The sequence below is a fragment of the Cervus canadensis genome, chromosome 7 (assembly GCF_019320065.1).
Source record: "Cervus canadensis isolate Bull #8, Minnesota chromosome 7, ASM1932006v1, whole genome shotgun sequence".
Classification (NCBI taxonomy): Eukaryota; Metazoa; Chordata; class Mammalia; order Artiodactyla; family Cervidae; genus Cervus; species Cervus canadensis.
Window position 1 is genome coordinate 45,553,456 of NC_057392.1, and position 27,799 is coordinate 45,581,254.

Consider the following 27,799-nt stretch of genomic DNA (forward strand, 5'->3'; position numbering starts at 1 on the left):
GGCCCAGTCTGGCCCCAGGCTTTTGCACTTGATGACTGTAATAGGTGTGGTCTCATTGGGAGCATGTCCCTGTGCCCTGCTGAGCTGAGTTGAGCTGTAATTCCTATGACCTCTGCTGAGATCCACTGGGCCTGAGCCCTCCCAGCTGACATCCACTCCACACACCCCGTGCACTGCTCAATGTTAGATCTCTGAATGCTAAGTCCTGCCCTGCTGATTGCCCACCCTTGACCTGATGCCAGCATGTTGATTCCAAGCCTAGTTATGTATAGGCTCTTATCTCCTGCCTCTGCACAAATATAATTTCCAGAGCATTCTTTATTTATTCTCAATTAGTGGGTTGAAGGGTTCCTTCAAGGAGGAGTTTTCTGGGGTCTTTGCTTACACATTAGCTGACTGCTACCCTCAGGGCTGGCATATGTCCTAACATACAATTTTAGGGAGACATACAGGCACATCCCTGAAAGCTAGTAAGAGGAAAATAAAGCACCTTGAATCCTAGGAATCTGATTTTCAAAGCTTTCTGAGAACACCCAGTTTTGTAAAAGGAGGCAGTTCTGCTCTGATGTGTACATCGTTTTTCTTCCCCTATGGAGACATGCTCATGAGTGTTCTCAAGCATAACCTCCCCTCCCACTCCCAGGACCACAAGCCACACCACCAGCCCCTGCTGGATTGGCTCTGGCTCTATGCGATCCCCTCACAGTTCACAGCCCCCTTCTCTCCTGCTGATCCATGAACACACCTCAGAGGGCACCATTCTAAAAATGACTAGATCTGTCCATAGTTTAGTCTTGTTCTTTACCCTGCACTGATTACACTTTGGGAGTGGCAATGGAGGGGGATATTATAAATGAGAGAAATGTCTGTACATGGAAGAAGAGTCAAATCAGGCTGAAAATCAAACACGAGGCTGTCTTAGAAACAGGTGAATGTTACTTCATTTTTCCCAGTAGAGCTTAGACTGCCAACTGTCTTTTGTTGACAAGGCAGGCAGGTGTGATGGTGGGCTAGGCACCACATACCCACCTGCCAGCTCCTCACCCTGTCCTGCCCAGTGTTTGTACTGATACCCAGGCGGGAGGCAGGGCTGAAGACTTGAGGCTCAGCCTCCACCCTCAGCTAACACACCCATCTCTGAAAAGTCTGGGTTTTTCTGAGCTGCACTGGATTTCTCCCAGGACCCAGGCTACACGGGTTCCCACATCCCTGCCACCTTTGAAAAGTTGTCTGAAGACTCGATGCTTGGGCTTTGGCACCCATCCTCCAACCTCAGCATCGCTGCTTGCCTGCAGCAGATACTGGCGTAGGAAGGCCTGACCCAACCTCCCAAACTTGGGCCTCAGCCTTCAGCCTAGCATTTATGTCAAGTCCAGTTAATTAAATGCATGTTAATATTTTTTAATGCCAATACCACTTTTAACAGAGATGGTCAGTCCATCAGAGTAAGAGGTTGTCATGATTCTAAAAAGATGGCATCTCTGCCCTAGCTAGCCATTTGACACAGGGCCATCCTCAGCCATAACACAGGCTACATGTGGTGATAATGCCAACCATGAGACATTTAACTCCAGGGGGTGGGTGTTGGTGCTTGCTGTGTAAGAACTGGGTTGGGATCCTGTGGGAGAGAAAGCACATGGAAAGGTGAAGCTAATTTGAAAAGAAATTTCCAACTAGGGTAAGAATCATAGACTTTCAGAGTTGATGGAATCTTGGAAACCTTTAGTTAACACTGTCCCCTTCATTTGTTTGTTTTTTATTGTGGTTAAATATACATGATATAAAATTTACCATTTTTACCTGTTTTAAGTGGCATTAAGTGCTTTCACAGTGTTGTGCAGCCATCACCATTATTCATTTTCAGAACTGTTTCATCATCCCAAACTGAAACTGTAGCCGCTGAACAATAACTCCACTTCATCCGCCATCTCTCCAGTCCCTTCCAAGACTTTTAGAAGAGGAAACCGAGGCAGAGGAAGTTGTGACTTTCTGTTCAAAAAATGAGCAGGTGCCCTGAAGCCTGTTTCTGGTTTTCCTGGCCCTTGTTCCCCCACCCACACTATCCTGCTCCCCTCTTGGAGCTGCCCACCCCCATCTTCAGGTTGTTTTTAATCTAAAACACAGATTCTGGCAGACAAGAAGATGTGCCTTCCAGTGCCAGTTTTCCTCTGTTAATTTGTTATTCAGTTTTCCAGCTCAACGAAGAATATCTTTTCCACCCATCCCAGCCCTGCAAGGCTGAAGCAGGACTTAAAAAAAATCACACAAAGGCAATATCACATGGAAAGAACACTGGCACAGGAGCCAGGAAACCTGGACTCCAGTCTAAGGACTGTCAACTGTGAGGCCTCAGGCAGGTCAGCCTTTCTGAGCCTAGGGGGTTTCTCCGTGAGAGGTCACAGAGCTCTGGGAGCACGGGTGTTTATGTAAGAGATGTTGAACCCTTTGAGTCTCATGCTGGTCTAAGGTATACTATCAAAAGACTTTGCTCTCCTGAACTTCTGATTCTGAGAACAATGAGGCCCCAACAGAAGAGAAAATAGAAAGGTTTGTGCTTTGCCCCCGAAACTTGTTCTGCAGGGACTATGGCAGGAATGGCCTGGGTACATTTCCTCCCGAGCCCCAGCTGGAGCGTCCACTTCCGGCTCTGGGAAGGATTTGAGTGGCCAGAACTGACCTTTCTTTCCCGCCCCAGACCCACAATTCCCTAGGCCTGGCTTTCACATCTTCAAAAAGCTAGCCTGCTGCTCCCACCTTAGCTGCCTCAGTGCCTTGTCCCAGATCCAGAGCTTCAAAATAACCTGGCCAGACAGATTCAAGGAAACTTTTACACCCCTGGTCGGGTGACTGACCTCCCTGCATTGCCAGTGTATTTCCACTGGTGCCTGTTTCTGCATTTCATAAAAAGAATTTTTTTTTTTCTGAAAAGAACTCTTTGGAGAAAAGAAGGTGAAGCATCACATTCCTCTCATTTTATTTTTACAAAATATTTTCTTTGTAATAGATCTGATGGGTTGGGCCCAGAGACTCACTCCTCTTGCCTAGCTTAGCTCTAACTCTACATGCAGATTGATTTATATTCTGCCACTGGGAGAGGAGCACTTAGCTGGCTGAAGCTAGTGTTTCTCTCTCCCAAGAGAATTCACTACAAGCTCTTCCACAGCATAGTCACGTCTACTATGCTTTCTGTTCCTTCCAACCGTTTGGTGAAGATGGGGTTTTCTTACCCTCCTAGAAGAAACAGGTTCAGAAAGATCACAGTCATATAACTGATAGAAATAGCAGGTCTTAATTGTGGTGCTTTGAGAGGACAGACTTGGCATGTGATAGAGAAGAAGTCTGCTCCCCAAGTGAGGCTCAGTTCCTTTCTTAAGGAAGGTCAGTTTCAGGCTGTCCCCTGTTGCACATTTGCTTGCTGGAGGAGAATTTCTTCCTCAACAACTTTTTAAATCCCTTGACAGTTGGGGTAATTATTTGGCCTCACCACACCCATTCCCAGTGACTCAGGAGTCCAGCCATAAATGCCAGGAAAGAGGTCCAGTTTCAAGAGCCGGAAACGTCCGAATTATTTTTTCAGGTCAGAGTAGTCACCCAGCACACCCTCACCCTCATCTGGAAGCCTCGCCTATCTCATTTGTGTCATACACTGATGAGATTATGAGGTGCTATTGACCCAGGAGAAGTCTCTCTAAGAGCCAGCTATTAGAGGAGCAGAGGCCACCACCTCCCTTGCTTACACCCCGTGCTGTCACGGTCCACTTACAGGCCCGCTCAACATGATTTCCTAGTCAATTCAGTTTAACACAAGTTGGTTGATACAAGGCATTGCAGTGAGTACTATAGAGGGCCAACAAATTATGTTAATTAGGCCCTCTCTGTGCTGTCTCTTGGAGGGAGGTGGCTTCAATTAAATGCCTTTGTTATATAGGAACTCTGAAATCTGCTCTTATGGGGTCATAGAGCCATTCAGGTACTCATTCAGTGAATATTTAACAGCCACTCAGGGCTGGGCTAGTAACAGTAGCTCCTGTTTATCAGCCTTTCCTATGTATCCAACTCCATACTGAGTCCTTTCCTCCCAACAGCGCCATGACATAGGTACTGTTATCATTGTTTTTGCTTTACAGGTGAGAGAGCAGAGAGGTTAAGTAACTGTCCCAAGGTTGTATGTTCACAACCTGTCTCCCAGTATACCTGTGAGCATGGTCATTGGCTTCACACAATGTCAGGGGCTGGATTGGAGGGACTGATAGAATGTAGAGAGTCTTGGAGAAGTGTGAAGGGTGAGGAAGGAGCTTAAGAGTGCCTAGCACATATTGAAAAGAGACTGCTATCTGGGTACCTGGGGTTTAGGTATGTGGGTAGAGTGGTAGGAAATAAAGCCTGGCAGGTGAGTTTTAACCAGGCTCTGAAGGCCTCGGGGGATTTGCTAGGAAGCCTGGACTTGATCCAGTGGACAGTGAGGAGCAGTCAAAGGTTGTTGGGCAGAGTCCGGATGATTCATTCTGGACTTTAGGAAGTAACTGGCACCTAACTGAACACAGTGGGGACGGACAGGCCGATTGGAGGGCTGTTGCAGTAGACCTAAAGTGGGAGGTGGCAGATACCCAACCCTCAGGGGCAGGACAGGGAGAGAAAGGAACGCTAGTGAAAGGCAGGGAATGACTGGTAGGGGAAACAGGGACGACAGCAGCTGTGTGTTCAGCTCAGGGACCTCACGGAAGAGGCACTGGGCGTGGGAATCCACAAGTCAGTCTTCCTCTGGCCCTTGTCCTCAGAGCACATCATAACCTATTGTGGGTCCACAGACTCTGGGAGGTTGTTTCCCCAGTAAAAGAGGTTTGGGGGATCGGGATATGATCAAGGTTAAATCATTAAGGGATGAGACCTCAGGACACTCATGCATAAAGATTTTGAATATTCAAAGTCAAGATTGTAGATTCCACGTTGGAAATGTGAGTTACAGAAGGGAAATGATAACACCACCACTGCAACCCCAGCCCCGTCCTTATGAACACCAGAGACCGGTATGTGCACGCAATAAACCACCTTTTAGTTCCTTTCTCCTCTATTATTTTGTGAGATGGGATAGATCTTTTTTCATTATTCTGTGTAAATCATATTTTTATTCCTTTTATTTTTGAGAACACAATGTTCTTAAAGCAAAACTTGAAGAATAGGAGAGGGATTTGGACTAGAAGGGGCCTCCCTCATGGTTCAGTTGGTAAAGAATCCTCCTGCAATGCAGGAGACCCTGGTTCGATTCCTGGATTGGGAAGATCTCCTGGAGAAGGGATAGGCTACCCACTCCAGTATTCTTGGGCTTCCCTTGTGGCTCAACTGGTGAAGAATCCTCCTACAATGTAGGAGACCTGGGTTTGATCCCTGGGTTGGGAAAATCCCCTGGAGAAAGGAAAGGCTACCCACTCCATTATTCTGGCCTGGAGAATTCCATGAACTGTATGGTCCATGGGGTCACAAAAAGTCAGACAAGACGTGAGGTGTGATTTCTGGTTTGACTTTCACTTTGGACTAGAAATCCCCATGAAACAATGTGCTTCACACATAGACACTCATAACTCTACCCAATAGTTAGTGCTTTTATGTTCTTCTCAGGAACACATGGAACATTTTGTGAAAATCAACCATGTACTACCCATAGAACAAATTCCAGTGAAAATCAAGGAATCAGTCTTGTAGAAACCAGGAACAAGAAGATAATTTTTTTAAATTTCATATATTTGTAAATTTTAAAACATTTCTATTAAAATTGGGTCAAAGGAAAAAAATCACGGTTGAAGAAAAAGTACTTAGAACCAAATGATAATGAAAATATTTGGCAGGTAAGGATAGCTCAAAGAGAATTCTGTTGTCTGGGATTGTGTTGCAGTTATGTATTTTTTAAATTTCAGCTTATGTCCTCTTAGAAATGAGAAGAAATAGGAATATTTTCTAAATATTTAGAGAAATGTTTACTAAAAAATAGAATGTCGTGTCTGGTTTCACCAGATTGGAAATATGAAGGGTTAAACCTCCAAACCAGAAATCATACCTCAACTTTTAGACATTGTTTTTCTGTTATCTGTCCATTTTATTGCCAAGTCTCATCATCTAAAAATCCCTTTCTTTCCTGGTTGGAACACAGACTCACTTGACACAAGCACTAAGAGAAAGAGGAGGCAGAGAATGGAATTTTATTTCACTCAAGGTAGCTCTGAGTTGAGTTTAGGACATTTGGTTTGAGTTTTGTTTGACTGTTTTGACTCCCTCGGCATTCTCGGTGTATAGTTTTGAACTGTGTTTTGTGAGAGGTAATGAGGGATTTAGAAGAAAGGTATTTTTCTTCTAGAGTCAGTTGACACCTGGTCTTCTAGACAGATGGGATTTCACCCTCACTCTCAGGTCTTGGAGTCAGAATCTTGGACACTAGCAAGAAAAATAAACTCCAGATTTGCTCAAAGCTCAGCTTATTATTCATTGCTGGTTGATTTCACCTGTAATTCTTTCCTGTTACCTCACTGCCCTTCCATTGTAAAGTAAAATCAAGAAAACAATTGGAATTCTCTCCAGAAGGAAGAAACTGAGTTGCTGATGAACCGAATTGTGGTGGTTCTAGGAGGACCCACTACCACCTGCTGCCCTCTGCTGTTCATACATAACCGGATTCCTAACCAGCCCTTTCCCACAGGGTCTATACCAGCCTCCTCCTCCTGAAGTTGGGTCTCAGAGAGAGAACGTGCAATTCATATAAACAACGTCATCTTCCCTCCACCTCCGCTTCCATTTTGGAATCCAGATCTCTCCCCCTGCCCCACCACCACTTTACATGGGCTCCCAGACTGTTTCTGAGGAAGGAAAACATTAGATTTCAAGAAATGTGTTCACCTTATAATTAACCCTTCAAGTCCCAGTCTGATACCTCAGGTCGTTTCCCACACCACCGGTGATCATTAGACAAGGTAGTGTCTAATGGAAAGGAAACAAGTTCTAGTCTAAACTCATTGAGTGACCTCAGTTAATTTAACAAATTCTACTTGTTCTGCTATGTCAAGCAACATGACAAAGAGTACATAAAATACATGAACAGGTTATGGCTTCAAAAGGGTTCACAAGTCTGGTGGGGCTCTTAACAGGCAGGGGAGATGTGATGACAGATGGCAGCACATGATCAGAGCCAAAGAGAACAACCTCTGGAAGAGCAGAGAAGAGAGGAAGATCACTATCAGCTAAATCTCAGATCGTGACTGACTGATAAGATTTCAGAATAAGCCATGTTCCGGATAAATGGAAATAGAAAAACACTCCAAGTTCACGGCAGGGCATTTTTCTCAACTCTCCTCCCAAAATTTAGGACCCTATCATTTCAGTTTTTCATTGATTTGACAAATAGCAATGGAACACTTGTGTGCCAGGTATTGTGCTAGGCTCTGAGGCAATGACTGTGAATGAAACATGGCCCTTGCCCGCATGGGCCTTGTGGTCCATAGGGAACCACAGATAAGTATGAATTTACAGGATGAAAGGTTGTCATGACCCTCCTCCAGTCAATACTCTGATTTGCTTCAAAATAGAAGAAAACAAGGAAGGACTCCCCTATGGGCATAATCCAGAGTCACAGAAAAACACTAGAATGGATTTTTTTTCAGGCTCTTTGTTCTTGCTGGACAAGTTTGTAGAGGAGAACTGGGTAGAGATGGGACATGGAGCACAGGTCAGCAGGCAGTCCTTTGACTTTGATGACAAAGTCTCCCAATGCTTTTCCCAAGACCTTGCCTCTGCACTGAACGCTGAGGTGGAAAAAGCTCTGGGAGCCATTTCCCCATCACTGTCTCTGTGCTGTTACACTTAACTTCCCTGTCTCCTCTGGAAATAGGAATAAGTAACAACTGCTCAGCACTTTCTCCCAGGGTTTTGGAGGAGCAAATGAAGGAGTCTGAGTAGTTTGTGCCAACTATGAAAGGCTAAACAAATTAATGATGGTATTACCATTATCAGCAACACCTGGGCCGGCCGAAGGGCAGCGGCATGAAGAGGGATGCCTTCCACAAGCTGCCTCCAGATAAAGAACCTGCACTTAAGCCATACTGGCAGCCTTTCTCTCCAAGGTCCCCGCTAAGGTCTACACCAAAGCTAGGAGGATTTTCTTTTTAAACAATGCCTGCTGTGTTTAATAATATACTTAACACAGTTGGGGTTGTGACAAGAAAGGGGAATAAGGTAAACTCTCTAAGCAGCAGTTTGGGATGTTTATAAAGCACTGCCACACTGTAGGTTTATGAAACCCCACTTAAATGTTTGTAACATAGGCAACTGCCATTTGAGAGCTCTCTGAGACTGCTGGCATGGACTCGGTGTCTTGCTCCCTTGTGGATTCCCATCAAGATGGGAAATACAGGCCATTGAACAAAGCTGGCAGCATTCCCAAATCTGTTTGACCCTAGAGTCAAATCCTTCTGATTGATTTGGGGTAGGAGGAGGGAGAGGGCAGAGCTTCATGTTCCTTGAAGGCTGGTTATTGACATCAGCCAAGCACCGTCCTAGACATCGCATGTCATTTAATGCCATCTTTCCCACTGGACCATTGGCTCAAGGAGGGTAGTGGGCATTCTGCCTTGCCCCCTGCTGGCCACCACCACTTAACCAATGGTAAGCTCAGTAAATCATCATCAAATAGGTTGAGCCCTTCAGTCTAACAGCTTTCCAGGTGGGCATTATGATCCCCAGTTTACGGATAAAACTGAGGCTTCAGTTGCTTGGGATGTTGTTCAAGGCAAGAGAGTGTGTCTGGCTTAGAGTCTGGATGCTACATACTCTGTCTGCTCCTAGAGTTTACAATCTCTCACGCATCCCATATTCCTAAGACCCTACTCTCTCAGAGGCCATGGATTTTATTGTTTTAAATCATTTTTTTTAAGTTTCCATTCTATTGTATTTAAAAACAGATTCAAATCAAATATTATTAGGATTACACACAGGAGTAATTATGTTATAGATCTTTAGGTCCTATTTCCAGATTTTATGTATAAATCAGTCCTAAATTAATGGGAGAACTGAAATGTGACATAGGTCAAATATTCATTCAACCCACATGTATTAAATGCCCATTACATGGCACACTGGGGGCTAGAGGCCTGAGGTAAAAAGATGAATTAACATGGTTCCTGTTTTTCAAGAACTTACAGTCTCTGACTGAACCATTTTTTCCTTTAAAAATTTATTACAAAAGTGAAACATAATGACTGCAGAATATTTGGAAAGCCCATATAAGAAAAAAAAAATCACCCAATGTTAAGATGTTTTATAAATCCTGAGGTCAGAACCTATGTCTTAGTATCTTTGTATCCACAAAATCGTACACCATCCTGTGTGCTGCAGTCTATGGGGTCACAAAGAGTCGGACATGACTGAGCGACTGAACTGAGAGAAGCAAGCAGTATTTTTTGAATGGGGGGACAGCCACTCTCCATCTCATCACCCTGAGAAAACCACTGTTAACGTTTAGGAAATATTCCTAGTTTTCCTTGTCTGTGAAATGACTGATTCCACGTCATCCTCCCACTTCACCTAAGCCAGGTGGATCAATTTCTGGCTTCCTTAGCAGCCCCTGCAAATGATGCTGTGCTGCTCATTAAGTGTACTGGTAGTTTAGTTACCTTTTCAACTGGAGCAACTCTTCACACTTCTCCTCCCGTGGTCTGGGGTCTCCTTACGTAGATGGGGTTTCAAAAGTGTGGGAAAAGCAGTCCCTTTACCATATGGCCCATGCACCCCCCACCCCACCCAGAAAAACGTCAGGGGCAGGAAACTGGTCTATCCGAAATTGGTTTCCTTGGATTGAGGGTAACTTTTACCAGCCTTCCTCAACGGGCTGCATGTTGATTCACCTGTGTTTTAAAACTGCTGATCCCAACCAATTAAAAGAATTCTAGGCATAAGGCCCAGGCATTGGGATTTTGTGTGTTTTTAAAGCCACCTGGGTCAAGGAGTGAGAACCACCGGTTTAAAAGCAGACAGGGCAGTGGTGTGAGTGGCCTTGGAGACTAGCAGAGAGCCCTGTGGTGGTCAGAATCATGGACACTCAGCTCTAGGACGAAGCATTACAGCAGTTTCCTGCAGCCTGTTTCATGAAAAACCTGAGTGGTAGACGCAGGCAAAAGGTTTGCAGAGAGGAACTTGGAGGAGGAATATCTTTTTCCAAAGGGCTTGATGGATGCCTCTATAAGGCAAAACTGCACAGAAACCAAGTTGACCTGTGACTTGGGTAAATCAGGGAGATAAGTGTGACTGCCCCAGTGGGCGGTTTGCCAGGCATACAAGCTTCCTGCCTTCGTTTTGAAGTAAAGAAGAATTTTGCAAAATAAACTATTAGAGATAAGCCACTGCAACAAAAGGCCTCTTAGCAGAAGAGAGATGATTAGAATTAAATAATCTTTATTTAAATAGTCATTGAATACTTGTCAAGCATTGTGCAATATACATAGTGTCATTTAATCTTCATGATAACACTTTGTACTAGGTATTATTTATCCCCAGTTTATAATGAAGGCAAGTAATGGTAATAAAGTTGAAATGACTAGGATAAAATCACATAAAACAAAAGAAGTGAGCCCCAGCTTCTTCTACTCTGTACCCAGGTTTCGTTCACCCCACCCAGCTTTGTGACCTAGACTATAGGATTAGAGGTCATACGAAAGATGGGAGAAAAATCAAGGCAATCATATTTTCAAGAAGGGGTAATGGCCAGTGGACTGGAAGGTTTTCCCTTCTGTGAGCTCCATGTTGTCACATGGCAGACAGCTTGGTATGTACAAAGGGCACCAGCAGGGCCTCCACCAACCAGCCATACGACCAGACAGGTCACTAGGGCAGGCCAAGTCTCTGTTTCCTCACCTAGGCAGCCAGGAGGGCAGTTCTGTGGTTTTCAAGCTGCCTGTGGAGACTTGGGCCACAGGAGGAGTTCTGGGAAGGCAGGATGAAGAAGTGGAACTTTCCTTTCCCCTCAACAAGTCAAACTCTGCATTTAGCTGCTGGGAGGAAATGACTGGATTCTTGTCCAGCACCCTTCCACTTTAATAGATGTCAGTTCCTCTGTTTTTGAATATTCCCAATGCTGGGAAGAATCAGTGCCATCACAATGCTTGAGTGAATGTCAAGGTGGAGGAGAATGGGTTTTCATGCATATAACAGGGAGGAAGAGCAAGTAAGGAGGACAGCAAGGCCAGCTCTGCAGTCACAGTACGCCTGCCTGGGGCCCCAGCTGCCCAGAGGGAGTGTGAACAGAACCGATGGGAAGGTAAATCAGGTGCCCTTGTTACTGCCATAGTGCTGCGGTCACAAACTGCAGGGGCTGGGCTCAAGGCTTCTCACCCCAAATTATACTTTCATTTTGGTCACTACGATGAGTCTCCTGTTCTCTTTAAGAAGCTTAGGATTTAAGCAATTTTCTGTTTCTTTGTGTTTTTCAGATCTTAAATCCAAATTTCATCCAAGAAGGTGAGTTAAAAAGTGACAGAATTGACTACACAGGGATTGGCTAAATAAATTATGGCAAATCCAGCACTGAGGTAGCTGAGGTAGCATCTTTAAACAATGGTCATGTAGTCCTGTACTTATGGACAAGGAAAATATTTAGGATAAACAGTGGGGTAAAAAAGACCACAACTTGCAACATGTATAATGGGATCCACTTTTTGTAAGAAAAGATATATTTCTATAAAATCTAAAAGGATATATATCAGACTGTTCACGGTAACTTCTGAGTGATGACATCATGGAGATTGTCCTCTCTTTTTTTAAATCTATATTTCCTAATTTTTCTAAAACTAAACATTTATTAATGGCAACCCATTTCAGTATTCTTGCCTGGAGAATCCCATGGACAGAAGAGCCTGGCGGGCTACAGTCCATAGGGTCACACACAGAGTCGGACACAACTGAAGCGACTTAACATGGCATGGTACTTTACAAATACTTTTTCATAGGACACAAGTGACTCTGCTCTGTTAAGCTGAAGATTATTCGAATCATTACACAGCAAGGGTGGGGAATGAGAGGGTCGTGTTATAAAATAATTGTTTTGTTCTGTTTCTTCTGAATAATGCAAATTTATGTCATGTTGATTTGACCACAGTGGCTCCAGAATTCCTTGTGCCCTTAGTGGATGTGACCTGCTTGCTTGGGGACACGGTGACACTGCAGTGCAAAGTCTGTGGGCGGCCAAAGCCCACCATCACTTGGAAGGGTCCAGATCAGAACATCCTTGACACTGACAACAGCTCAGCTACATACAGCGTCTCCTCCTGGTAAGCAGCAGCCCCACATCAGCACCACACCTCCCCACACCTCGGGCAGTACCCGGAAGCTAAGTCTGGGATGCAGCTCCTGTTCAGGTTACTTAGTCTCTCAGAGAAGAGCTGCCCTGGAACCTATTCTAGCACAGACCCTTTGTGGCCCTTGGGATCCTATGAAACAGTGATATACTCAATTCCTCCATTAAGAACAATTTTCTTAGAAGGAAAAAAAATTACTTACTCCAAAGTATACAATAGAAAACAGAAAATCCAGCCACAAGTATGCTTCCACACAAAGACTATAAAATCAAACTTGGTTGAACCAAAAGTGAAAGTGTTAAGCACTCAGTCGTGACCAACTCTTTGCAACCCCATGGAGTGTAGCCCGCCAGGCTCCTCTGTCCATGGGATTCTCCAGGCAAGAATACTGGAGTGGGTTGCCATTTCCAACTCCAGGGGATCTTCCTGGCTCAGGGATTGAACCTGGTTCTCCTGCATTGCAGGTAGACTCTTTACTTCTCAGTCACTAGGGAAGCCCCACTAATTAAGAACTTTCTTGAACAATGCTGCTTACAGAGGACAAGCAGTAACAAGCCCTAGATGCTTAAAAAACATTTATGGAAGAAACAGCTAGGATCAAGTCACTTCATCCTTTAGCTTAATGTTTTTGTGTGTGAAATGATATTCCCAGCAGAGACTCCATGGCCTGATCCTAAAATATCAGTGGACCGAGGGAGCTTAGGATGAGAGTCAGTGCGTGGCAAGGGTCATGAAGATTACCATGTTATGTCACAACCAGTGAGGAGGGAGTGGGACTGACTGTGACCTCTGGGTTTAACCTTTTCAGAGCAGTTCTTTAATGTCCTGGACCCCAGGCTGGGACTACTGGGAAAGTTATTTAGTGAAGGAATTTGCCTTAAGTCACTCAATTATTTTGAGGGTGCCACATGTAGAATGTGAACTACTTGAACATTTTCATTCTTTAGTCTTTCCATTTTTTGTACCACTTGTTATTGCTTATGGACTGAAAGTATTTTAGGACCAAATATTTTAGGTAGTAATAGTAATATTGGGGATCAGTATTTGTATAGGACTTTATTTCAAACCATGTTCTAATTCTTATCTCATTTTACTCCTTTACCATCCCTCATTTACAACCAACTTGAGAGATAGGCATGCCAAGAATTTTGTTCCTCTATACGGAATTGGGGAAATAGAGGGCAAGGTGCTCAGCTAAGGTGTGTAAGAAGATAACAAACAGGGACTAGACCTTGGTCCAATGGACTCAGCTCAGCACACCGTGTACCTTTCCTAGTTGATTGTCTCATTACTGGTATTTGAAGGACATCCTTTTCATGTCCCTAGTGATTCTGGGGAAATCACCCTGAAAATCTGCAATCTGATGCCCCAAGACAGCGGTATCTATACCTGCATAGCAGCAAACGACCATGGTACTGCGTCAACATCTGCTACTGTTAAAGTGCAAGGTACAGTTTCTTTGTTAGTCAAATATTTCTTGTGCTTTAATATTCATTTTTAATTATGGTAAAATACACATAAGATGTACCATCTTCACCAATTTGCAGTGTGCTGTTCAGTAGTGTGAAGTACACGCACACTGTTGTGTAACCCATCTCCAGAACTCTCTTCATTTTATAAAGCTGAAACTCTGCACCCTTGAAACAAAGTGTCTCCACTTCCCCCTCACTCCCCTCAGCCCCTGACAACCACCATTCTACTTTCTATGAGTTTGTGTCAGTCAAACATTTTAACTGGACATTACAAGGGTTCCCTGAGACCTGGGGAAGAGGGGCATTGTGTGAAAGTTTCAAAACAAGGTTGCAGCAAATGGGAACAGAATGAATCTTTGATAAGAGTTGTCCGGGCCCTACTGTATGCCTCCTACAGCACAGTTCTCTCACTGAGCTTTCTGTCCAGTATGCAGCATTTAGTCCAAGGAAGAATTCCGACAGCAAGTTGTGTCTCCCAAGTCTCCCTTAGCCTAGGAAAGATGTACCATTTGGTGCACAAGGTCACAGGAAACATATGAGGTAAAGGTTAGGTCATGCCCTCGGTGATTTTCAGCCTTGGCATAAATGCCAAGTTCTGCAGAAATGGCATTTGACCCTAATTTCTCTCCCGCAGGTGTTCCAGCGGCCCCTAACCGCCCCATTGCCCAAGAGAGAAGCTGCACTTCCGTGATCCTCCGCTGGCTGCCCCCATCCAGCACGGGAAACTGCACCATTTCTGGTTACACCGTGGAGTACAGAGAGGAAGGTGCAACGCCTCCCCTGCCTCCTCTTCTATCTTCTCTTTCTCCTAAGGAGGTCCTTCCGAGTCATAACACTGTCTGCTTCCATGCCTTTCATCAGCTGTCCCTTCTCATATCTTCCAACTCAGCACCAAGGCCTCAGGCCAGGCTTCAGTTGCTTTTGATCTCAAACACCGAGCAAGATTTTTTGCCAAAATGATAATAACTCATGGCAGGTGACAAAGTACCTTCACCTGCTCTTACCTACTTAACAAGCCTGATCACCCAGACAGGGACAATCAGGCCCATTTTACAGGTGAGGAGGCTAAAGCTTAAAGAAAGTTAAGAAGCATGAAGCTGGGGTTCTTAAGAGGCAGAGCTGGCACAAGAACCCAGTTCTCTATTAATAGTTTGCTAATCTGTGATCTTTCTTCCAGAGTAGTAACTAGGAGAGCAAAAGCAATGCTCCACCCCACCTAACCCTTCATCTTTACCCCTAGACGAAACTTAAGAGATCACTGTATAAATTTAGAGATCACTTTTTAAATTGTTCAGTTTTTAACTTTGTTACATTTACACACTAAGAGTGCATACATATCCTTAGTAGTTAGGAACAACTATTATCAAGAAGAATTCATTGAAATGAGAAGCTGCCAGGTAACTCTAATTGTTAATAGCACTCTCTGAACCAGGTGATGAATCACACACCTGAATTGAAAGCAACGGTTTACAGAATCCTCTGTTTTGCTCTGCTCTCTGTTACTCTTCTTATTTTCACCCTTCTTTCCCTCTGCAGTTATATTTGTCCACCTCTTTGTTTAGCTGTTCACTCTGTCTCAACTCAGCACAAAGGCATTGATGCTGAGCTGAGAGACACGTCTCTCCAAGCTTGTATTTCCCTTGGCATTCTTCAGGTCATAGTTCATCTTATGAACTAAGTTCTCTTGGGAAAGTTATCTAATCTTTCTGAGCCTCGGTTACTTTATGTGTAAAGTGAGACTATTGCTCCCAATCTCATAGGGCTTCTGTGGATTTAAGTGACAACATGGAATGAGAGAATTATGGGTAAACTCCTTCCACGGTATTTTACATGTACATGGTGCACAGTACATGTTCATTTCCATTCTGTTTCCATTTTCAAATGCCTGTTTTCTCTGACTTTGTTATTAATATACAATATATTTTTCTGGCCTTATTGAAAATGTGCTGTGTGTTCCGCTGTAAATTCATCTTGCTCTGTCTTTCACTCTCTTACGTGCCCATTTGGAAATGAACAGACTCTACAGGCCAGCTGCTTTAACACCACTCATGATGTATTCAGTCTCTTAAGAAATCGAATCCAGACCTGCCACAGTTAGCCAACAGGCTTTCAAGGCCCGAGGCAGTGACCACAACTGTCCCTTGAATGGAATGTGTCATTTTTCCTTTCATTGTTTGCTGAAGGTCTTTGAAACAATGTCCCTCTGGCCTTTTCTCTTTCCCACTCCTTGAAAATTGTGCCCTAGGTTCCCAGGCCTGGCAGCAGTCAGTAGCGTCAACCTTGGACACCTACCTTGTCATTGAAGACCTCAGTCCTGGGAGTCCTTATCAGTTCAGAGTCAGTGCCAGTAACCCCTGGGGGATCAGCCTTCCCAGCGAGCCTTCAGAATTCGTACGACTTCCAGAATACGGTGAGTCCCAGCCACACCCAGCACTCTGCTGGTGAAGACAAGACAACTGGCCAATTGTCATATATTCACCAGCCCTGGCAGCCCACTGGCCTGCTGGGCCATTGAGCTAGAGCTGACCTGGATTTGCTTGTTGGCTTCTGTCAAGTACCATTTCAGAAGCCTGATGAAGAGTGTTTCCATAAAGTATGGGGCTCAAGTTAGATCTGCCACCCATGTCTCCCCTAGGCCTACCATGTCCTGGGCACCTGTGTATGTGTTGCCAGACACCTAGAGGGGCAGGCAGGAGCCATGAGTCCCATGGGTGCTACTTGTCCTGCCTCTGTGATGGAAACACCACACCTCCTCTTCCCTGGGAACCCCTGCCAGCCTAAGTGCACCTCACAGAATTAGTGACAGCCCCACTCACCAATTTAAAATGGGTAAAGGAAAGCCACTGGCTCGAAGGTTGGAGTTAAAATGAATATCATTTCTCCACCCCCAGCCCTCCCAGCATGTCTTTCTTCAGGGTGGTTACATTTTTATGTAGATATGTTGAATGACTAATATATGCATTTAACTAGCTGCATTTGAGTATTTTACAAACCTGGTTCTTTTTTTGCCCCTCTATTCATGAACTCACCAAGCCACCTTGGTCCCTGGGACATTTTGTAAGAAATCTCCCAATAGTGAAGTTTGGGGCAGTGCAGGACAATGGACTGTGTGGGGTAGGGATAGGAAGTCACTGAAATTAAAAGACAGTGAACTTGTGTCTTTGGGTCAAGGGCATGCCGGAGTCTCCAGAGGGGCTGTGGACCCTCTAGGGCCCCCGGGCTGCCGCCCCCCACCCACCCCCATGGTTAACTCCGGAACTGTTCCCCAGGCCCTCCCCACTGCTAGTTGGGCTCAGCTCTGCTCCCAACGGGCCTGTGACTCACTGGGAAACCTTGGTCCTGGTTCTTTATTTCCTCAGAACTCTTACGTGGGTAAGCCATGTCCAGCCTCAGCCCAGCTGTGCTGTGGGCAAACTGAGATGACCAGGGTCAAGAGAGATGTGCTGCAACTTAACTGCTCTTCTCCCAGCTGCCCCCTGAGTCCCACCCAGGATGACCACTGCTTCTGTTTTGCTTCCTGTTGTGAGCCTTGCTCCCCAGCAGACAACACAAATGTTTGGTGTGCATGCTTGTGTGTGTGTGTGTGTGTGTGTGTATGTGTGTGTGTAAATCATTGCCAGGGAATTAATGTATCAAACAAGGTAGTGCCGCCAAAGATTATGCCAGGTGTATTAATATATTTGGGGTAAAGCTAAATCATTTGGTATACCAGATAGGCTCATTAATGCAGAGAATAAAGGGGTGAGAATGAGCAGTTTTTAGACTGCTCTGTGCATGTTCCTTTTCTCGTTGGACTTGTAACTCTTCCCCTTTCCTCTCTGCTGCATCCTTCCTACAGCCCTGATTCTCACTGGCTTTTCTAGGCCTTTCAAAGTGTTTTGCTTTTTTCCTCCCTTATAATTTTTGCTACCAGATTTCTATTTGAAAACATCCAGAAGTTACATTTCTGATTGTTCCAAGTTTTCCCTTCATTTATGGAGATAGTACGGGGAGTCTGACTCTGTCATATCAGTTTCCCCTTGGCTAGCATTTTTTTAGATAACATTTCAGAGAATTGTGGCATTTTCCCACTGAGTTAGATTCCATATTTAGTCATGAGAATTGCTTTGGGGATGATGTTGGAGCTTTTCTGTTAACCTTTTCGTTACTCTTGTATGACTTCCTCAATATGATAAATGGATCCTTTCTCTTCCAAAGACGCTGCTGCTGATGGTGCCACCATTTCTTGGAAGGAAAATTTTGATTCAGCTTATACTGAGCTGAATGAAATTGGAAGGTAATGACCCAGTTTTCTGTTCCTTCATTTATGAACACTTAACAACATCACATCATGAACATGACTTTTTTCTTGTTTTTTGTTTCTTTCACTAAGTGCATTTTCTCTATACTAAGAAAAAACCAGACTGTTTATGTGTCTTTTCTATGGTTCTTTTTCTAACTTAAGTTGAAGTTCTCAGCCTTTCTGCTTTTCTCCTATAAGAATTTAAGGCTCGGTCTTCTCTTCAGGGTACAGTTTAGCTACATCTGGAGTTCTGATTGTGGCATTTTCATTGTTCAGCTCTAAGTACTTAATCCTTCAGCTATGATTCTTCTCTTTGACCCAACTGTAGAAATGTTTTTAAAATGTCCAAATGTATGAGATTTTTTTAATTATCTTTTTTTCTTTTTTCTTTTTATTAAAGGATAATTGCTTTATAGAATCTTGTTGTTTTCTGTCAAACCTCAACATGAATAAGCCATAGGTCTACATATATCGCCTCCCCTTTGAACCTCCCTCCCGTCTCCCTCCCTATCCCACCCCTCTAGGTTGATACAGAGCTCCTGTTTGAGTTTTCTGAGCCATTTGGCAAATTCCCGTTGACTATCTATTTTACATATGGTAATGTAAGTTTCCATGTTACTCTTTCCATTTATCTCACCCTCTCCTCCCCCTCCCCATGTCCATAAGTCTATTCTGTATGTCTGTTTCTCCATTGTTGCCCTGTAAATAAGTTCTTCGGTACCATTCTTCTAGATTCCGTATATATGTGTTAGAATACGATATTTATCTTTCTCTTTCTGACTCACTTCAGTCTGTATAATAGGTTCTAGGTTCATCTGCCTGATGAGAACTGACTCAAATGCATTCCTTTTAATGGCTGAGTAATATTCCACTGTGTATATGTACCACTACTTCTTTATCCATTCATCTGTCGATGGACACCTAGGTTGCTTCCGTGTTCTAGCTATTGTAAATAGTGCTGCAGCGAACAATGGGATACATGTGTCTTTTTTTTTTCATTTTTTAAAAAATTAATTAATTTATTTATTTTATTAGTTGGAGGCTAATTACTTCACAACATTTCAGTGGGTTTTGTCATACATTGATATGAATCAGCCATAGAGTTACACGCATTCCCCATCCCGATCCCCCCTCCCACCTCCCTCTCCACCCGATCCCAATGGGTCTTCCCAGTGCACCAGGCCCGAGCACCTGTCTCATGCATCCCACCTGGGCTGGTGATCTGTTTCACCATAGATAATATACATGCTGTTCTTTTGAAACATCCCACCCTCACCTTCTCCCACAGAGTTCAAAAGTCTGTTCTGTACTTCTGTGTCTCTTTTTCTGTTTTGCATATAGGGTTATCGTTACCATCTTTCTAAATTCCATATATATGTGTTAGTATGCTGTAATGTTCTTTATCTTTCTGGCTTACTTCACTCTGTATAATGGGCTCCAGTTTCATCCATCTCATTAGAACTGGAACCCTCTTACACTGTTGGTGGGAATGCAAACTAGTACAGCCACTATGGAAAACAGTGTGGAGATTTCTTTTTTTTTTTTTTTTTTTGAGATTTCTTAAAAAACTGGAAATAGAACTGCCATATGACCCAGCAATCCCACTTCTGGGCATACACACTGAGGAAACCAGATCTGAAAGAGACACGTGCACCCCAATGTTCATCGCAGCACTGTTTATAATAGCTAGGACATGGAAGCAACCTAGATGCCCATCAGCAGATGAATGGATAAGGAAGCTGTGGTACATATACACCATGGAATATTACATGTGTCTTTTTAGCTTCCTCAGGGTATATGCCTAGGAGTGGGATTTCTGGGTCATATGGTGGTTTTATTCCCAGTTTTTTAAGGAATCTCGATACCGTCTTCCATAGTGGCTATATCAATTTACATTCCCACCAACAGTGCAAGAGTGTTCCCTTTTCTCCACACTCTCTCCAGCATTGTTTGTAGATTTTTTGATGAGGGCCATTCTGACTGTTGTGAGGTGATATCTCATTGTAGTTTCGATTTGCATTTCTCTAATGATGAATGATGTTGAGCATCTTTTCATGTGTTTGTTAGCCACCTGTATGTCTTCTTTGGAGAAATGTCTGTTTAGGTCTTTTTCCCACTTTTTGATTGGGTTGTTTGTTTTTCTGGCATTGAGTTGTATGAGCTGCTTGTATATTTTGGAAATTAATCCTTTGTCAGTTGTTTCATTTGCTATTATTTTCTCCCATTCTGAGGGTTGTCTTTTCACCTTGCTTATAGTTTCGTCTGCTGCACAAAAGCCTTTAAGTTTAATCCCATCCCACTTGTTTACTTTTGTTTTTATTTCCATTAATCTAGGAGGTGGGTCATAGAGGACCTTGCTTTGATTTATGTCATCGAGTATTCTGCCTATGTTTTCCTCTAAGAGTTTAATAGTTTTTGGTCTTACATTTAGGTCTTTAATCCATTTTGAGTTTATCTTTGTGTATGATGTTAGGAAGTGTTCTAATTTCATTCTTTTACATGTAGCTGTCCAGTTTTCCCAGCACCATTTATTGAAGAGGCTGTCTTTGCCCCATTGTATATTCTTGCCTCCTTTGTCAAAAATAAGGTACCCATAGGTGCATGGGTTTATTTCTGGGTTTTCTATCTTGTTCCATTGGTCTGTATTTCTATTATTGTGCTTGTACCATACTATCTTGTTGACTGTAGCTTTGTAGAATAATCTGAAGTCAGGAAGGTTGATTCCTCCAGCTCCATTCTTCTTTCTCAAGACTGTTTTGGCTATTCTGGGTCTTTTGTGTTTCCATATGAATTGTGAAATTTTTTGTTCTAGTTCTGTGAAAAATGCCATTGGTAATTTGATAGGGATAGCATTGAATCTGTAGATTGCATTTGATAATATAGTCATTTTCACAATATTGATTCTTCCTACCCAGGAACATGGAATATCTCTCCATCTGTTTATGTCTTTCTTTCATTAGTGTCTTATAATTTTCTGTGTACAGTTCTTTTGTCTCCTTAGGTAAGTTTATTCATAGATATTTAATTCTTTTTGTTGCAATGGTGAATGGGATTGATTCCTTAATCTCTCTTTCTGAATTTTCATTGGTAGTGCATAGAAATGCAAGTGATTTCTGTGTATTGATTTTGTATCCTACAACTTTGCTAAATTCACTGATTAGCTCTAGTAATTTTCTGATACTATCTTTAGGGTTTTCTATATACAGTATCATGTCATCTGCAAACAGTGAGAGCTTTACTTCTTTTCTGATCTGGATTCTTTTTATTTCTTTTTATTCTCTGATTGCTGTAGCTAGGACTTCCACAACTATGTTGAATAATAGTGGTGAAAGTGGACACTCGTGTCTTGTTCCTGATTTTAGGGGGAATGCTTTCAGTTTTTCACCATTGAGAATAATGTTTGCTGTAGGCTTATCATATATGGCCTTTCCTATGTTGAGATAGGTTCCTTCCATGCCCATTTTTTGAAGAGTTTTAATCATAAATGGGTGCTGAATTTTGTCAAAGGCTTTTTCTGCATCTTTTGAGATTATCATATGATTTTTATCTTTCAGTTTGTTAATATTGTGTATCACATTGATTGATTTGCATATATTGAAAAATCCTTGCATTCCTGGAATAAACCCAACTTGATCATGGTGTATGAGCTTTTTGATGTGTTGTTGAATTCTGTTTGCTAAAATTCTGTTGAAGATTTTTGCATCTATGTTCATCAGTGATATTGGCCTGTAGTTTTCTTTTTGTGTGCTGTTTTTGTCTGGTTTTGGTATCAGGGTGATGGCCTCATCAAATGAGTTTGGAAGTGTTCCTTCCTCTGCAATTGTTTGAAAGAGTTTTCAAAGGATAGGCATTAGCTGTTCTCTAAATGTTTGATGGAATTCTTCTGTGAAGCCATCTGGTCCTGGGCTTTTGTTTTTTGGGAGATTTTTAATCACAGCTTCAATTTCAGTGCTTATAATTGGGTTGTTCATAATTTCTATATCTTCCTGGTTCAGTCTTGGAAGATTGAACTTTTCTAAGAATCTGTCCATTTAAAAAATTATCTTCTTACTACTGATTTCTAATTTAATAACCATGTAGTTAGAGAATTTGGTCTGTATGATACTGATTCCCTGATTTTTGTTGGGACTAGCTTTATGAGTAGTATATGGTCAATTTTCATAAGAAGTTCCATGTCTTCCTTAGAAGAATGTATAATCACTAATTGTTGGGTTCAAGTGTCTCTTTTTCTTTCTTCCCTTCAGTTAGAAAAATGTGTTCTCAAAAATGAAAAGGATAAAAATATGACTTTTAACAGACAAGTGCTCCGGCCTGGTGCACTGGGAAGACCCAGAGGAATCGGGTGGAGAGGGAGATGGGAGGGGGGATCGGGATGGGGAATAAGTGTAAATCTATGGCTGATTCATATCAATGTATGACAAGACCCACTGAAATGTTGTGAAGTAATTAGCCTCCAACTAATAAAAAAAAAAAAAATAGTGTATCACAAGTCTCACAAAATAGTTGATAATGAAGAAAAAAAGGGGTTCATGCTTGTGATATATTGGTCTCCAGGTGGTCTAAGTGAGAGAATGTGAGTAGGTCTTGCAAGTCACCCACCCTCCTGTGATGTGTAAATAAGAGAGCACCCACTAGCAATGGGCCATTGGTATCATCTCCATCTCTGATTGACATTTCTCAGCGAAGCATAAAATTTCCTAAGTGGTTGTGACAGAGGTTGTGGAGAGAGCAAAAATGATCATTATTCTCATTTTCCTAGGCAGGAGTCACAATGTAATTCACTGCCTTTTGTTACAGCTCCTTTCATAAAAATCCAGCTTTGGCTCTACTTCCTGATCTTCTTCGTGTAGGTAGCCAAACAGAAAAACAGGGGGGGAGAGTCAATGGAAATCTACATGGTAATGATGATGGTGCTTATTGAGTAATATAGCCCTCTGGATACTATGCAGATATTATACAAAGTTATTTAATATACTCCTTACAACACCATGAGGTAGTGTTTGAGTAGATTTCCAATAAAAGAAACTCAGGCTCAGAGGTTAAGTAACTTTCTCAAGATCCCACAACTAGTAAGTATAGAGCCAGGATTCAAACCCTGGGTACCTGACTTTAAGCCTGTGTTTGTTTTACTAATATATGTTGTTTCTCATCACAGCAATTTTTGTCAAAAATAAATTTTGGTAATTGAAGTCTAGTTTGCTCCATGATACTGAAGTTTGTGAAGCTATATATGACCCCCAGAGCTTCATGGTGGATCAGCAATAAAGAATCTGCCTGCAATGCAGGAGACGTGGGTTCAATCCCTGGGTTGGGAAGATCCCCTGGAGAAGGAAATGGCAACCCACTCTAGTATTCTTGCCTGGGAAATCCCAAGGACAGAGGAGCCAGTGGGCTACAGTCCATGGGGTTGCAAGAGTCAGACACGCCTTAGTGACTAAACCACTATCACACTAAATCCCCGTCTGGTTCTAAATGAAACTGGCTCAGTCCCCTGAATGTACCAGTTAAGTCCTCCCCGAAGCCTGTATTTGCTATTGATAGTCATAGGCTAAGGCACGTTTTTCTCTTGAAAGATGGATGTTTTGATATTTCTTAAGGAGAGATCAATCTTCTGATCTGTTCAAAGCAACCAATTTTTTAAAAAGTTCATCTCCAATAACCTGAAGATTTTCCTCTCTCCCAAGTATAGTCTTCACACTTTTAGAAGATCCTTTAAAATGCTGTTATATTAACAAAATGGAAATAAGACATGTAGATACTTACATGAGACACAAAATATATCTGTGCCACTGTGCCAGGGTCATATAAGTGAGTCAGCTTTCTCCATCACACATAAACCTAGAAATCTAGGTCTATATGGCTATCTTGTTAGAAATGGCTCTTCAGTAATTATTACAAAAAAGAAATATCTTCACTCCTATAGTTCATTCAAAGAAGCAAAGAGCACTTGAGCATAGCATACTTAACCAGAAATAAACTATACAGGCACCATTGCAGCTTAAAGAAGCCAAAGAGTTATCCCCTGGGAATGCTACCTGGTTACAGGATCCAAAAAGGCAGCAGTATAGCCTATAGAGTTGGACGATAAGGAAAGCTGAGCACCAAAGAACTGATGTTTTTGAACTGTGCTGTTGGAAAGGACTCTTGAGAGTCCCTTGGACTGCAAGGAGATCAAACCAGTCCATCCATAAAAGAAATCAGTCCTGAATATTCATTGGAAGGACTGATGCTGAAGCTGAAACTCCAATACTTTGGCCACCTGATGCAAAGAACTGATTCATTTGAAAAGACCCTGATGCTGGGAAGGATTGAAGGTGGGAGGAGAAGGGGACAATAGAGGATGAGGTGGTTGGATGACATCACTGACACAGGACCCTTATGAGAATATATAAATGCTAGATACTGAGGACCCCTGTTCTGTTATCAAACAGGCTTCCAGAGGTGGAAAACCAAGGCTTCACATTCTTGCCAGAAAGTAAGAGGGTCTTTCTCTGCAAAATTTGACCAACTCAAGAGGAAAAATTTAAAGATACTGACTTTGAAGTTTCCCCCAACTAAACAGTCCATGCAGTTCACCATACAGTGAGAGTCAAGTTGACAGAATCCATCCACAAACTCAGAGCTTCCAAGCAACTTCTAGTCCCCAGTTGTTAAAATGAACCAATTTATGATGCTGGCCAAGATGGAGTAAGCACATTGTCGCCTTTCTCTCTCACTGACTACACTAGCATTTCTGGATGAAATACAAACAGCAACTATCTGAGCTTCCTGAAAAGTAAATAACAGGGAGACTGGGGAGAGAGGTAACACCTGAAACAGACATGGACAGTGGCAGTGAATTTTCTGGGCTTTGAGGTTTTTTATCCTCTCTTTGATCTCCTAGCTTTGACCCAAGGGTGGGCCAAATCAGGGAACTGTCCTGCATGCCCAGAGAGCAAAATCTCTGAGAGAAACCCATCCTTATGGCCAAAAAACAGGAAGAAAGCTATGAGATCCCTATTTTCACCTTTTTCTTCTTTCTTTTACTCCTTTACCCCCAAGGGTATTGATATGGAAGTATATGATGATGCAGAGGCTAAAATTCTGATGGAATCCAATATTTCTGGCCAGCAGAACTATAGAAAGGGTCTTTGAGCTAAAGAATGTAAGAGAAATCTCAGTGAAAAGAGAATTAAATATTTTTATAAGAATCATATGCAAAGGGTTAGGAATAATAATGCTTTGGGCATTAACAGTTAACATCATCATTCACACTAGAAGTTAGAAGGCAACAGAATAATTCCTTCAAATTTTTTTCAACCTATAATTATACCCAGCTAACATCACTTCATGGGAAATAGATGGGGAAACAGTGGAAGCAGTGTCAGACTTTATTTTTGGGGGCTCCAAAATCACTGCAGATGGTGATTGCAGCTATGAAATTAAAAGACGCTTACTCCTTGGAAGGAAAGTTATGACCAACCTAGATAGCATATTAAAAAGCAGAGACATTGCTTTGCCAACAGAGGTCTGTCTGGTCAAGGCTATAGTTTTTCCAGTGGTCATGTATGGCTGTGAGAGTTGGACTGTGAAGAAAGCTGAGCACCAAAAAATTGATGCTTTTGAACTGTGGTGTTGGAGAAGACTCTTGAGAGTCCCTTGGACTGCAAGGAGATCTAACCGGTCCATCCTAAAGGAGATCAGTCCTGGGTGTTCATTGGAAGGACTGATGCTGAAGCTGAAACTCCAGTACTTTGGCCACCTCATGTGAAGAGTTGACTCGTTGGAAAAGACCCTGATGCTGGGAGGGATTGGGAGGAGAAGAGGACAACAGAGGATGAGATGGTTGGATGGCATCACCGACTCGATGGACATGAGTTTGAGTAAACTCCGGGAATTGGTGATGGACAGGGAGGCCTGGTGTGCTGCGATTCATGGGGTTGCAAAGAATCGGACACGACTGAGCGACTGAACTGAACTGAACCTAACAATCAATTATAAATGTAGAATAAGCATATTTTAGATATGTAAATCTCCACAACTTATTTCAAATGCACTCTTTGTCAGAAATGATTAAAGAATGTATTTTACTACAAACATGAAAAATTATCTTACTTTATTAGAGGTTCAACTGTGACCAGCACTTCACATAGTTGCAATAATGGAAAAACTGAATATTGATTACAATATAATTCTCTTGGAAGGACAGGGAATGGGGAAAGTGGTTATGCAGTAGAGACAAAGGAAGGAAAGAGGCTAAAATCTCATCTTTCATAGTGGGATGTCAACAGATAATAACTAAAATTGAAAAATCAAGAAGTAGTCATATGAAACATACTATACTTAGTGCCATAGAAGAAAATATCTGAAAAATCAGCAAAATATATTAAACTGCCTCTGTGGGAAGAAAAATGGTGATGAATGGAGAATGAGACACTACTGCTTTTGATGACAAACTTTGCTAAAGCTAATGACTTTTTATTTTTATTTTTTTGGAGTGACGAAAGAGTCATTTTTGTAACATGTCTACAGTTTACAGAGGGCTTTCGTTTACACAATCTCACATTACTCTCAGAATGATTTGCAAAGTAGAACACTTTGTCACATTTCACAAGTAAGGAACTGCTTAGAAAAATGCTATCACCTGTGGCCATGTTTCCTTTGTGGGTTTTGGGGGTACCACCTTCTTCAGCCATTTTTTCCCTCCTCCTTTTTTCTCTCTTGGGAAAGGCTTTTTCTTTGGTGAAAGTGAAAGTGTTAAGTTGCTCAGTCGCGTCTGACTCAGCGACCCCATGGAAATCTCCAGGCAAGAAACTGGAGTGGGTACCTCCCCTTAAAATAAATGCCAACGGCCCTTTCCTCTTCTGCCGGTACCCTCTCATTAGGTGGCCTCACCCACTCTCATGTTTAGCCATCACACGTAACTGACAGCTGCCAAATCTACAATGCAGAGCCTGGAATCCTCCGCGGAGCACTTGACCTATACACACAACTTCTGCCTTGTGGCCAAGGCCTGCAGAGGCAGCTGGTAAGGACTGTGAGGAGGGAGGAGGCTGGTGTTCAGCTGAGGGACAGGACTGCAAAAGCCACTGGAGCTCGGAGGTGTGCGAATCCTACATACTTGACATGATTTTCCAGCATGTTGATTTTTTATTCCTAAGCTAACTCTTTTTTCTACATGGTCCTAATCTCACATCACTTCAATTCTTTCTTTCAAAGTGAGAGAAGTTTAAAATATGAATCTGAATGATATAAGAATTTTGAATGGTATGAGCCAAGCATTATCAGTCTAATTATACCATTCACTCACTCACTCACTCACCTGATTTGTTCAAACATTTATCGAGCGCTTTTCAATTGCCAGGAGTGGCGCAAGGCATTGGGCTTAACAATGATTAAGACAAAGTCCCCCAAGGAGCTCACAGTCTAATGGTAAACTACTGAGTAAACTGAGGCACAGAGTGGTAATGACTTACCCGATGAGGTAGAAAGAGCGAGGTGCTCAGGAACATGGGACTAGAGCTGGAGAGAGGGCAGGGGACCACTGACTCATTGTAAATAAACCCCTCTGGTTGAAAAGCAAGGCTGTGTACAGAAACATATTACAAAATCTTGCAAAAAAGGTTAAAATAGTTTTCAACTGTCACCATGACTGAATTCATGTCTTGCAAGGAATTCAGTCATGAGCTGATGGCATTTCTGCACTTGTCCCCAAAGCTTGGGGCACGTCAGCAGTC

The 27,799-nt window shown here is 42.6% G+C and overlaps 1 protein-coding gene across 8 annotated transcripts in view; it reads left to right on the plus strand.

Annotated features, from left to right (window-relative positions):
- KALRN (kalirin RhoGEF kinase) overlaps positions 1 to 27,799 on the plus strand; it is a 671,401-nt gene that overhangs the window by 630,825 nt on the left and 12,777 nt on the right. For all 8 annotated transcript variants that reach the window (XM_043473173.1, XM_043473170.1, XM_043473174.1 and 5 more), the window contains 6 exons: positions 11,466 to 11,493; positions 12,131 to 12,302; positions 13,656 to 13,777; positions 14,436 to 14,567; positions 16,047 to 16,211; positions 17,999 to 18,077. In XM_043473173.1, coding sequence (XP_043329108.1) covers positions 11,466 to 11,493; positions 12,131 to 12,302; positions 13,656 to 13,777; positions 14,436 to 14,567; positions 16,047 to 16,211; positions 17,999 to 18,077 — 698 coding nt within the window. The remainder of the gene's footprint in view (positions 1 to 11,465; positions 11,494 to 12,130; positions 12,303 to 13,655; positions 13,778 to 14,435; positions 14,568 to 16,046; positions 16,212 to 17,998; positions 18,078 to 27,799) is intronic.